Raw genomic sequence first — 12,858 nt, 5'->3', positions numbered from 1 at the left:
TATATATTGACAATTAAAAATTCTGAAAAAAATCTGACACATTTCGGATAGCGAGCCACATATTAGGTATCATTTCCAGATTTTTCCGTTGCAAACTATGGTTGTAAAAAATGAAAAACACGAAAATAATCGAAAAAATGCAGATTTCATATAAAAGTAGGTCTCGTACCACTTCAGAATTAATTTAGCAATGAGATATTATTAAAAGTATAATGCTCAATTTTTTTCAAATTTTTGTGAGTGGTGCAACAATGTTGAAAAATATAAAAACCACTTTTGTAAAAGAAATAATATTTTGTATTATATAGTCCAGGAATATTTTTCTAAAAAATTATTTTGAAATAGTCTGAACATAGTTAAAAAATGTTTTTACAATGGTTTAACAACAATCATATGGTTAGGAACTGAAGAAACATCGGATTAACTTAGAAAAAAAATTGACCTGACCGGGGATTCGTACCTGGTCCAAAAAGGTCTTCAGCGGTTCAGCAGTCGGAGACCATATTTTTTTTTTAAAAAAAAGCTTCATTCAGGAAACAATGATAAACAAGATTGTACATTGTTAAATGTAGAGAATATACTACTGTTACGTCCCGGAGTCTGACTTTCGCGAAAACTATCGTTCCGCGACCCATTCCCCTTACTGGACGCTCTCAAATGCGATACAACCTTTTGTCCACGCGGCACGTTACGTCCGACGTCTGACTGGGAACCACGACTTTCGCGAACATGCGTATTCTACTTAACGCTTACAGTAGATTCGCCCAAAGCGGCGGACGAGAGCAGAGATAATTGAGACGGCGCGAATCTTCGCAGGGAAATATTTAGCGACTTATCGGACAGTTGAGTATGACGATCGATGAGAGAATACAGGCAGGCTTCGTTTATGCGAACTGCTTTCGTTGCTCGTTGACGGCTGCAGTCGAATCAGGCTGGATCGTCGTAGGGAGGACGATGATCCTCACTCGTCCTGGGAAGATCACGTCGTCGGTGATCCTCGGTTGGCGGGAGATACCCCGCTGTTGTCCTCCGTCTCGCGTTCGTTGACGCGCACGAGCTTTCGTAATTGATAACGACGAATGCGAATTGAATAGGAAAGTATCGCCAGCGCGAGGATGTAGGGAGAAGAACTAAGCGAGACTCACTTATTAAATTAATAACTGGGAATATATTTGTAACGTATGAAATTAAATTATAATGAACTAGAAGCGCGTGTTATAGCAGGACCGCTCAAAGGCGGATGAGAGCCAGGACTCGTCGGAGTCTGGACCGGGACATCCAGGAGGCGGCGAGCCTCGCTGGAGTCTTGAACGAACGTGTCAGACTGGCTGTCCGAATTGAACTGAACTGACTGAACTCTTTTTAGGATCGTGAGGTCGAATACCTAGGTGTCTTATTTTCTACCGGATGTCTCGTTAGACATAACGCTATGGATGTTATGAGAAGCGCGCGATTAATGATTACGGTGAATGCTACGTGATACTGCTACGGGGAATACATTAAGATATGATTATTATACAAGGGTTAAGATAAGAATGGGTATATGGTATGAGGTGAGAATCGGATCTGATGAACGGAGCGAAGTATGACTACTTATAACTAATCAATATTCTCAATAATTACGGTTACAATATCCTACTCTTATTGGCTATGCTTATAACCTATGGCAACACGTCGGCAGACGTGACACTACAACACATATCGGAAACAAAAAATATATAAACGAGTTGAATGGTCAATATAATTTAACGCGCTCACAACCACTTTAACTTATTCTATGTCTTAAAGGCTGGTCTTATACATAACTATAACTATTTTTTAGCATTATCCATAATTCTGGATTCTTTTTTTTGCGCGTTCTAATTCTTCCGTAAAAAAATAACCGGAAAAAGACGGAATTTTAATTTCTTAACCTCTATGTATCGGGTTGCGGGATATACAGGGTGTCTCAAAATTAGGTCCGGAGCCGAAAATGGGAGGTTCCTGAGATCATTTCAAGCGACATTTTCCTTTGAAAAAATGTCGTCCGCGGCTTCGTTAACGAGTTATTAACGAAAAACACGGACCAATCAGAGCGCGAGCTAGACGCGTGCAGCCCGGCTCGCCGGCAGCCGAGTGTCGGTGGCACGCCGCGATGTCGTAACGAACAAAAGTTTCTCGATGATGTGAATCCTCACCAATTTCGATAAGCTTTGGATATGTTGTCAATACCATGATTCTGAACAACATTTCCCTTCACAGTTTCTGTCGATCGGCTTTAGTTTACGACATTATTGTAAAAATTTGTAATTGTAAATCGATCGATGTACTATTTCCTATCCGATTTCGATAATCTTTGGATATGTTGTCAATACCATGATTCTGAACAACATTTCCCTTTACAGTTTCTGTCGATCGGCTTTAGTTTACAATATTATTGTAAAAATTTGTAATTGTAAATCGATCGATGTACTATTTCCTATCCGATTTCGATAAGCTTTGGATATGTTGTCAATACCATGATTCTGAACAACATTTCCCTTCACAGTTTCTGTCGATCGGCTTTAGTTTACGACATTATTGTAAAAATTTGTAATTGTAAATCGATCGATATACTATTTCCTATCCGATTTCGATAATCTTTGGATATGTTGTCAATACCATGATTCTGAACAACATTTCCCTTTACAGTTTCTGTCGATCGGCTTTAGTTTACGATATTATTGTAAAAATTTGTAATTGTAAATCGATCGATGTACTATTTCCTATCCGATTTCGATAAGCTTTGGATATGTTGTCAATACCATGATTCTGAACAACATTTCCCTTTACAGTTTCTGTCGATCGGCTTTAGTTTACAATATTATTGTAAAAATTTGTAATTGTAAATCGATCGATGTACTATTTCCTATCCGATTTCGATAAGCTTTGGATATGTTGTCAATACCATGATTCTGACAACATTTCCCTTTACAGTTTCTGTCGATCGGCTTTAGTTTACGATATTATTGTAAAAATTTGTAATTGTAAATCGATCGATGTACATACTATTTCCTCGCCGATGTCGATGAGCTTCATTTCAAAGGAAAAAGATATTTAAAACATCGAATTTATAACATATTTCAAAGTCATCGAAATCGGTGAGGACCCACATCATCGGCAACTTTACCCGAACGATAGAAGAAGCACAAACTTATTGAATCAAAAACTCACTTATTCAGCCGTAAATCCATTTGACTACCACATACAACCACCACACTTTTACATAATCTTCGAATCGGTGTTTTCGAGAATCATACGATTCTCGAAAAATCAATATCTCCTTGGGAACGATTTCATTTGTTTTAAACGACGCTTTCATCGAATACATTGTACGCTGGGAGAGCACAGTTTCGCGCGGCATCGCGAAGAGCATCGAACTCTTTCCGCGTCGGAGTAAGTAATTTCGTTCAATTTCGATACGAGTTATAAAAGTGTGCTACGAGTTCAACAATTATGTAAAAGTGTGGTGGTTGTATGTGGTAGTCAAATGGATTTACGGCTGAATAAGTGAGTTTTTGATTCAATAAGTTTGTGCTTCTTCTATCGTTCGGGTAAAGTTGCCGATAATGTGGGTCCTCACCGATTTCGATGACTTTGAAATATGTTATAAATTCGATGTTTTAAATATCTTTTTCCTTTGAAATGAAGCTCATCGACATCGGCGAGGAGATAGTATGTACATCGATCGATTTACAATTACAAATTTTTACAATAATATCGTAAACTAAAGCCGATCGACAAAAACCGTCAAGGGAAATGTTGTTCAGAATCATGGTCTTGACAACATATCCAAAGCTTATCGAAATCGGACAGGAAATAGTACATTAGGGTGGACCTTATTTTCCACCATCGAAATTTTTATGTGCGACCCTCTAGATTTGTTCCATTTGATAATAAAATAATTTCTGCAAAAGCGGAAGTCGATAGGACAAAGGGAAAGGGTGCCACAATTGACTTGAAGTTTGGAAATTTCACTAGTTTTACTCCAATTCTATCTATAACTCCATTGTAACATTTCCGCTGAAAAAATTATTATTATTTACCAAAAGTATCATTTCTCGGTTATTTAATAACAATATTTACTTATAAGTTTGAATAATTTATTCGAAAGTTTGAACCTTTAGCGTATAAGAGTACAAGAGTACTACAATATGAAATGAAAACCACTGTTACCTGTCAGCAAGGTTTTGCTTGCTGCAGCTACCTGAGAACCTTTTACCTATTCCACTGACCCTCGGAAACTTTCCGTTAGGCCCTTTAGAAGCCTCCCCTCTTTTATGGTTATACCTAAACTCATTTCGTACGTCCATCGACAAGAGAACTCACTTCTCACTGCAGTCTAGGCCGAATCTTCGTAGCACTCGCATTGGAAATACTACAGAGAGTTGAGTAAGATGGAAACAAGGAGCAGTGATCAGTTATTCCTATTAAATCACTTTGAGTCACAAATTGTTGGGGCTAAATTACCAAGCAACGGACAACTTTTACGTGTATTGTTCTATAATATGCGAAAAGTGAACTTAAATCTACGTGAAAGTGCGGCTTTAGTGATGAAAGAAGTAGAAATTTTCTGGGAAAAGACGAGAATTCCAATAAAAAAAACATCGGATAGTATTAATAAAGTGGAAAAACTATACAACAAATGGCGAACGCTTAATAAAACCGCGAATCGCCAAAATGATCTACAGAGAAAGCGAGAACAAGAATTTATAGATTCATTAGAGGATTTATTCGATATCGCACATGCGAATGCCTTAGAAATGATTTCTGTAGAGGAAGATAAGATATTCCTCCTGCAGCAGAGGGAAAAGAGACGAATCGGTTCGATGGCATCTATTGATCGTAAATTAGTAGAGAAAGAAGAAAGACAAGCAGAGCGGAAGGAACAACAAGAGATGCGGTGGCAACGGGCTCAGGAATCATCGATCAATGGTAATGTTTTGAAGTTATTTCTAATGCTTTCACATTTATATTTTCCAATTATAGCAAATTTATTTTTACGTTATAGATTCAGTACAATTAGAATCAACGTCCACATCCAGTGATGAAGAGACAGAAGTCCCGTTAGCAAGAACCATAGAAATTCTTTCGGACGAGCCTCAGGTACCTGACGGTGATGACACCGAGGCAGAGGACTACAATATACCTGGGCCGAGTAACCCCAAGAAAAGACGAGGAAAGCAGAAGGTTATTACTCCAAAATTAGTAGCTGTTTTAGATTCGTGTAGAATAAGCGACCGTGATGCAATTCGAATTGTTATGGCAACAGCAGAATGTTTAGGTCATGACCTAAATGAATTAATAATAAATAGAACATCTATTCGAAGATATCGACATAATTATCGGTCTGAGCATGCAGCACAGTTGCAAGAAATGTTCGGACAAATTAATCTTAGGGGCATAACTATTCATTGGGATGCTACACTTATACCAGATATAAGCCACAAAAATGTAGAACGATTACCGATAGTTATAAGTTGCGGGGAAATTAAAAAATTATTGGGAATTCCAGTTATACCATCGGGTAGTGGGGCCAATCAAGCGTCGGCAATCTTCTCTAAGACAGAAAAATGGAATTTATCACAGCAAGTAGAAGCCCTTTGTTTTGATACGACCGCAACCAACACCGGCAGAATACAAGGAGCCTGCGTTCTATTGGAACAAAAATTAGAAAAAGAATTATTGTATTTGCCATGCCGTCACCATATTTATGAATTAATTTTACGTGCTGCATTTGATACAAAAATGAAAAAGTCGACGGGTCCAGATGTTCCTCTTTTTAAGAAATTTAAAAATTCTTGGAGTTCAATAAATAAAGACAATTTTAAGCCCGGCGTAGAAGATGAATTTGTACGTCAAAATGTAATAGAGATTGATAAAAAGATTGAAGCGGCAATACACAATTTGCAACAAATTCAACCGAGGGATGATTACAAGGAACTGATAGAACTTATGATAATTTTTCTAGGCGGAACTCCACCTAAAGGTGTTAGATTTAGGATGCCTGGCGCATTCCACCATGCGAGGTGGATGGCTAAGGCTATATATTGCATAAAAATTTATATTTTTAGGAATGAATTTCATTTAAGTAGTGAGAAAAAGTTATGGATACAAAGTATTTGTATTTTTTTAATTAATATATACATACTCGCTTGGGTACGTACCACTGTACCTGCGATAGCACCCCGGTTAGATTTAGAACTATTAAGTGATCTATGGAAATATAAAGAGATTGACGAAACCATAAGTAATGCTACGTTGCAAAAACTGAGCAATCACTTATGGTACTTGTCACCAGAAAATGTGGGATTGTCATTTTTTGATCCACACATTTCTGTAGAAATTAAAAAAAAGATGGTTGAAGCACTCAACAAAGAAGAAGAACAAAATTGTAAAAAATTGGTCATTCCTAGAAAAGATATTAAACTATATATAGATATTACTATGGACAATTTTGTTTCTACACAAACATTGAAATTCTTTTCTAGATTTGATATAAATATAGATTTTATGTCTAAGGACCCAGCATTGTGGGAAGCGGATAATAATTATAAAGCGGCGACAAGAATTGTAGGGAATTTACAAATCGTTAATGATGTAGCTGAACGAGCAGTAAAATTAATGAAAGAGTATTCCGATTGTATTACCAAAGATGAAAACGAGAGACAGGACATTTTACAAAGTGTATCAGAGTATAAACAGCGTTACCCTACAGTCGATAAAAAAACATTAAGTCAACATTTATAATAAATACCACCAATATTTATAAACGTATGTATTTATTAATAACAAAATATATTGCAAAAAAATATTGCAATCTTCGTTTAAACAAATTAATTTAATTGTTAATAAATAACTTTTTTTTATTACAATTAAAGATATTGGTCTAAAATGACATCTAATAATGAAATAATGTGCTAAAAACTGTTTTTCCTATTTTTAGTGAAATTTAATTTTTTTACATAAACAAAGTCGTTGTGGCACGTCTTCTCATTGCCCGATCGAGTTGATTTTTTACAGGGTTTATTTTTTCACTAAATGGCACAAATTGACGGGGTCGCACCATTAAAATTCCGAAAAAATTTTTTCACCAAGAGTAACTAAGGTCCACCCTAATAGTACATCGATCGATTTACAATTACAAATTTTTACAATAATATCGTAAACTAAAGCCGATCGGCAGAAACTGTAAAGGGAAATGTTGTTCAGAATCATGGTATTGACAACATATCCAAAGCTTATCGAAATCGGATAGGAAATAGTACATCGATCGATTTACAATTACAAATTTTTACAAAAATATTGTAAACTAAAGCCGATCGACAGAAACTGTAAAGGGAAATGTTGTTCAGAATTATGGTATTGACAACATATCCAAAGATTATCGAAATCGGATAGGAAATAGTACATCGATCGATTTACAATTACAAATTTTTACAATAATGTCGTAAACTAAAGCCGATCGACAGAAACTGTAAAGGGAAATGTTGTTCAGAATCATGGTATTGACAACATATCCAAAGCTTATCGAAATTGGCGAGGATTCACATAATCGAGAAACTTTTGTTCGTTACGACATCGCGGCGTGCCACCGACACTCGGCTGCCGGCGCGCCGGGCTGCACGCGTCTAGCTCGCGCTCTGATTGGTCCGTGTTTTTCGTTAATAACTCGTTAACGAAGCCGCGGACGACATTTTTTCAAAGGAAAATGTCGCTTGAAATGATCTCAGGAACCTCCCATTATCGGCTCCGGACCTAATTTTGAGACACCCTGTATACATATATACAGAACAATGCGGAAAACTTATCTGACTACCACTTGCACACTATTATTTACATACTCATTCATTCAATCTTGTACTTTTTGATATCTATATATTGTAAGAATGATGTTAAGTGTGCATGTTATATATGTTTTTATTGATTGCAAGTGTTATATATGTTTTTATTGATTGCAAGTGTTATATATGTTTTTATTGATTGCAAGTGTTATATATGTTTTTATTGATTGCGTTAATGTTTTGTTAATGTTTACGTTGTGATTTTGTTTAAAAATAAAAAGAGGCAGTCCCCTGTGAGCGATCAACGAAATAACACGTCGTGTCGAATCTTTATGAATTCCGTATCGAGCCTGAATTCCGTGTCGAGCCTCTTTATAATATGGTATACTAAAGTTGTTGCTATCTAGATTATCTTATTTATATATATTTAGTAACAATTATTATTTACTCGCTTTTTAGCCACCAATATATTTTGGTGTTTTTGTAGTATTTATCTTCGATATCTCTCTTAGAGAGAGACATATTATAGACTAGTTTTGATCTGAGAGAAAGGTCATTGCTGTTAGGATTATGTGGATATAGGATCCTTTTATCACTAGATTTCCTCTCTATATGGCATATGATAGGTATATTATTTGAATCTGTGATTCTACCCGTTTTGTCTAATAATAGGAAAGCTTCTGGAGGGATATTTCCAGTATTGCACGTTCTTGTGTAATATTCGTCATTTGGGTATAGCGAACTAGAAATTAAATTGTTGTTTCTTATATGTCTAATTTTTGCGAAATAATCTCTATTTAATTTTATCATAAAGCTATCTATCCTTGGTATATTTGCCGTGTCATATAGTTTTTTACATGTTTCGAATTTTTTGAAATTCGATTCTCTACTTGTTCGTGGATCGGATGTAGGAATTCGGGAGATCGTCGTGGGTAAACGTTGAAGCAACTGTGGTCGTAACAACAACACTTTAATGTAATAACTATCACAAAAGGTACATAGAGTGTGTCGCAATAAAGTGATGGCTCACGATTGAGAGGAACGCGAGGTGGGACCATAAGCGCGATGCGACGAGACGTGTGTCGTATAGACGACGTGTAAGGACGCGTGTATTGACTACTGCCAACGGTTATGTGTCGAACGCGGTGTCCGTTAACAGAGTGTAGAAGAGCTCTTGATCAGCCGGTGCCTGCCGAAAATCGCGCGTTCCGCGGCCGCAGGGTGGGGGGTGCCGCGACGACGTGACATCACCCGATCGTGGCCACGCGAGGTCGGTAAAGCCGATCGGATGCGCACTGGTTTGCCGGAACACTACTCCTATACATACATATACACGCGTACACGCTCTTACTTAGACATTTACGTTCAAATTTTCTAATAGATTCTATTATATGTGGGCTTGTGTTAAACCAAATAGGGCAACCATATGAGATTATAGGTCTGATCAAGAGCATGTAACATAATATTTTAATTTGCGGATTTAGGTAATCGGAATGGAATATTTTGCTGTTAGCCATGAATGCTTTTCTAGCTTTTTCCATTTGTATTTTTATGTGTTCGTTTAGTATTATTCGGTTATCTAAGTAAATGCCGAGGTATCGTACTAGATTTTTGTGCGGGACTGTTGTATCGTCAATTTTTATCTGGAATGATTTGCAGGAGTTTCTAAAAGTTTTGTTCTGTTTGTCTATTTTTGGCCTGAATAAAATAGTTTCGCATTTTGTTGGGTTTATTTTTAACTTCCAGGTTTTATAGTATTCATTTATTTTGTTAACTATTGATTGCATTTTGGCTTGGAGATTTTTGACGTTTTTTCCTGTAATGTATATTATTAAGTCATCTGCGAAAAATATGACTTTTATGTCTGTTGAATCCGGTATATCAAATAGGTTCGGAATTTCTGCATTGAAAAAGTTAAAAAGAATCGGAGCTGTAACTGTTCCTTGTTGCAGGCCATTTTCCATTTCGAATAAAATATCTTCGTGTGTGTTTGTGTAAAATTTTTTGTTCAGTAACATGCTCGTTAGTATTTTTAACAGGTGTGATTCGCAGCCTTTTTTTCATTTTGTATAAGAGACCTTTGACCCACACTGTGTCAAAGGCCTTTTCTAGATCTATAAGGCAGGCTGCCACATTCTCTTTATTAAAAATAGCTGCGTGGATATCGGATGTTAGTTTATGTATTGCATGTATTGTACTTAGTTGATGTTTAAACCCGAATTGTGTGTCCGGAATTAAGTTGTTATTATCGTAAAATTTTTCTAGAGCTCTTTTTATTAGGATTTCGAATACTTTAGAGATATTGGGGAGAAGGCTGATTGGTTCGTAGCTAAGAGGAGAAGAAGGGTCTTTACCTTTCTTGGCAATCGGGATTACTTTTGCCGTTTTCCAATTTGTTGGGAAATAACAGTTGTTTAAGCAGTTATTGAAAATTGTGTTATAGTCGTATATGATGTGGAGCGGAAGATTTTTGAGTATTATATTTGGTATTTCGTCTGGCCCTGAGGAGCATTTATTGTTAAGTTTTTTAAAGAGGCTGGTTGTTAGTGCTATGTTTGTGAAGTAGCTTGGGGCCTCTTCCCATTCTGGGTTTCTCGCTTGATTGTTATCGTCGAACTGTATTAGGTATTTGTTATTGGCCAAATCCTCTTCTATGTTCTGCATGAGATTATTGTGGTGTTTATCGATAATTTCAGATAATCTATTTTTTCCCAGATTTTTGTTTTGGGTGTAGACTTTTGCGAAGTTAGCCCCTATTAAATTTAGTTTGTCCCTATTATTAGTTATTATACAGGGTGTCCCAAGACCCCTTCGACTCCGGGAAATGGGAGGTTCCTTAGGTCATTTGAAGCAACATTTTCCTTTGCACCAATGTCAGCCGGGGCTTTGTTTAGGAGTTATTAACGAAAAACACGGACCAATCAGAGCGCGACCTAGACGCGCGATGGCACGTTCAGCCCGGCGCGCCGGGAGACGAGCGTGGTGTAACGCCGCGATGCCGCAACGAACAAGAGTTTCTCGAGATTATGTGAATCCTCCCCGATTTGGATGAGCTTTGGATATGTTGTCAAGACCATGATTCTGAACAACATTTCCCTTTACAGTTTTTGTCGGCCGGCTTTAGTTTACGCGATAAATGTAAAAAGTTTTAATTGTAAATCGATCGATTGTACTATCTTTTACCCGATTTGGATGAGCTTTGGATATGTTGTCAAGACCATGATTCTGAACAACATTTCCTTTAGACATTTTGTCGGTCGCGGAAGAACTTTACTTGTCAATTCATATGGGTGGATCTCTTTACCCGACTTACGGCAACTTTACCCGAACGAGGGAAAAAGCAGAAACTGATTGTATTAAAACCTCACTTATTCAGCCGTAAATCCATTTGCTGCTTCGAAATGTGTGTCACTGGGTCACTCGGTGACGAACTGCACAGATGTCTTCAGGTATACGACAGTACCGAAAGCTAAGGGACGTACGGCCAGGTCGACGAACTGCACAGCCGGTGGTAAAAGGCCTAAGGGATGCGCGGTCAAGTCGACGATCCAGAATTTCACTTTCACTTTCGAATCGATAAATAATTCGTATGTTTATTTCACACAGATGCCTTGAAATTTTTCCACACTCACAATCACTGTTCACATTTGTAAACACATAGTTATGCACTAATAATAATTGCTTAAACTAATTAATCGATTATTTAATCTAATCACTAGACTGCGGATCTTTCTGTAAAATGAAAGTTGGCTGCCGCTATTACAAGGGACAGGAGCCAGACAGATATTTGATTCTTCGTGTGATCATTTTAAGAAGTTGAAAATAATACATTGGTGTTCTGAAATTACTTTAATCTCTCTAGTGTCTTAAAATGCACCTACTCATGTTTGCTACAAATGCATGAAATTCGCAGTCTAGTGATTGCATTACCTGATTGTTGTGATTTGTGCAGCAGGACAAGGGATATGGCAATTATTATTAGTGCATAACTATGTGTTGACAAATGTGAACAGTGATTGTGAGTGTGGAAAAATTTCAAGGCATCTGTGTGAAATAAACATACGAATTATTTATCGATTCGAAAGTGAAAGTGAAATTCTGGATCGTCGACTTGACCGCGCATCCCTTAGGCCTTCTACCAGCGGCTGTGCAGTTCGTCGACCTGGTCGTACGTCCCTTAGCTTTCGGTACTGTCGTATACCTGAAGACATCTGTGCAGTTCGTCACCGAGTGACCCAGTGACACACATTTCGAAGCAGCAAATGGATTTACGGCTGAATAAGTGAGTTTTTAATACAATTAGTTTCTGCTTCTTCCCTCGTTCGGGTAAAGTTGCCGTAAGTCGGGTAAATAGATCCACCCATATGAATTGACAAGTAAAGTTCTTCCGACCGACAAAAACTGTAAAGGGTAATGTTGTTCAGAATCATGGTCTTGACAACATATCCAAAGCTCATCCAAGTCGGATAGAAGATAGTACAATCGATCGATTTACAATTACAAGTTTTTACATTTATCGCGTAAACTAAAGCCGGCTGACAAAAACTGTAAAGGGAAATGTTGTTCAGAATCATGGTCTTGACAACATATCCAAAGCTCATCCAAATCGGGTAGAAGATAGTACATCGATCGATTTACAATGACAAGTTTTTACAATTATGTATCTCGTAAACTAAAGCCGGCCGACAAAAACTGTAAAGGGAAATGTTGTTCAGAATCATGGTCTTGACAACATATCCAAAGCTCATCCAAATCGGGGAGGATTCACATAATCTCGAGAAACTCTTGTTCGTTACGGCATCGCGGCGTTACACCACGCTCGTCTCCCGGCGCTCCGGGCTGAACGTGCCATCGCGCGTCTAGGTCGCGCTGTGATTGGTCCGTGTTTTTCGTTAATAACTCCTAAACAAAGCCCCGGCTGACATTGGTGCAAAGGAAAATGTTGCTTCAAATGACCTAAGGAACCTCCCATTTCCCGGAGTCGAAGGGGTTTTGGGACACCCTGTATATACGATTATTAATATGTGCTGTAGAATGTTAATGTCAATACTGATTT

The 12,858-nt window shown here is 37.5% G+C and overlaps 2 protein-coding genes across 5 annotated transcripts in view; both read left to right on the top strand.

Moving 5' to 3' along the window:
- Positions 1-12,858, top strand: part of LOC143214707 (cholecystokinin receptor type A) — a 635,098-nt gene that overhangs the window by 536,827 nt on the left and 85,413 nt on the right. The gene's annotated exons all lie outside the window — the stretch shown is intronic.
- Positions 3,873-6,854, top strand: LOC143214706 (uncharacterized). 2 transcript variants are annotated; one of them, XM_076436056.1, is made up of 3 exons: positions 3,884-4,953; positions 5,030-5,208; positions 5,534-5,645. In XM_076436056.1, the coding sequence occupies exons 1-3, from the start codon at positions 4,416-4,418 to the stop codon at positions 5,612-5,614; spliced, it is 798 nt and encodes a 265-aa protein (XP_076292171.1). In that variant the 5' UTR covers positions 3,884-4,415; the 3' UTR covers positions 5,615-5,645. The 2 variants fall into 2 exon arrangements, with proteins under 2 accessions (XP_076292170.1, XP_076292171.1); XM_076436055.1 differs by having other exon boundaries at positions 3,873-4,953; positions 5,030-6,854.

Source organism: Lasioglossum baleicum, chromosome 12, assembly GCF_051020765.1.
Source record: "Lasioglossum baleicum chromosome 12, iyLasBale1, whole genome shotgun sequence".
NCBI classification, from domain to species: Eukaryota; Metazoa; Arthropoda; class Insecta; order Hymenoptera; family Halictidae; genus Lasioglossum; species Lasioglossum baleicum.
The sequence above is the reverse complement of the archived record's forward strand: the minus strand, read 5'-3'. Positions and strand labels throughout refer to the sequence as shown.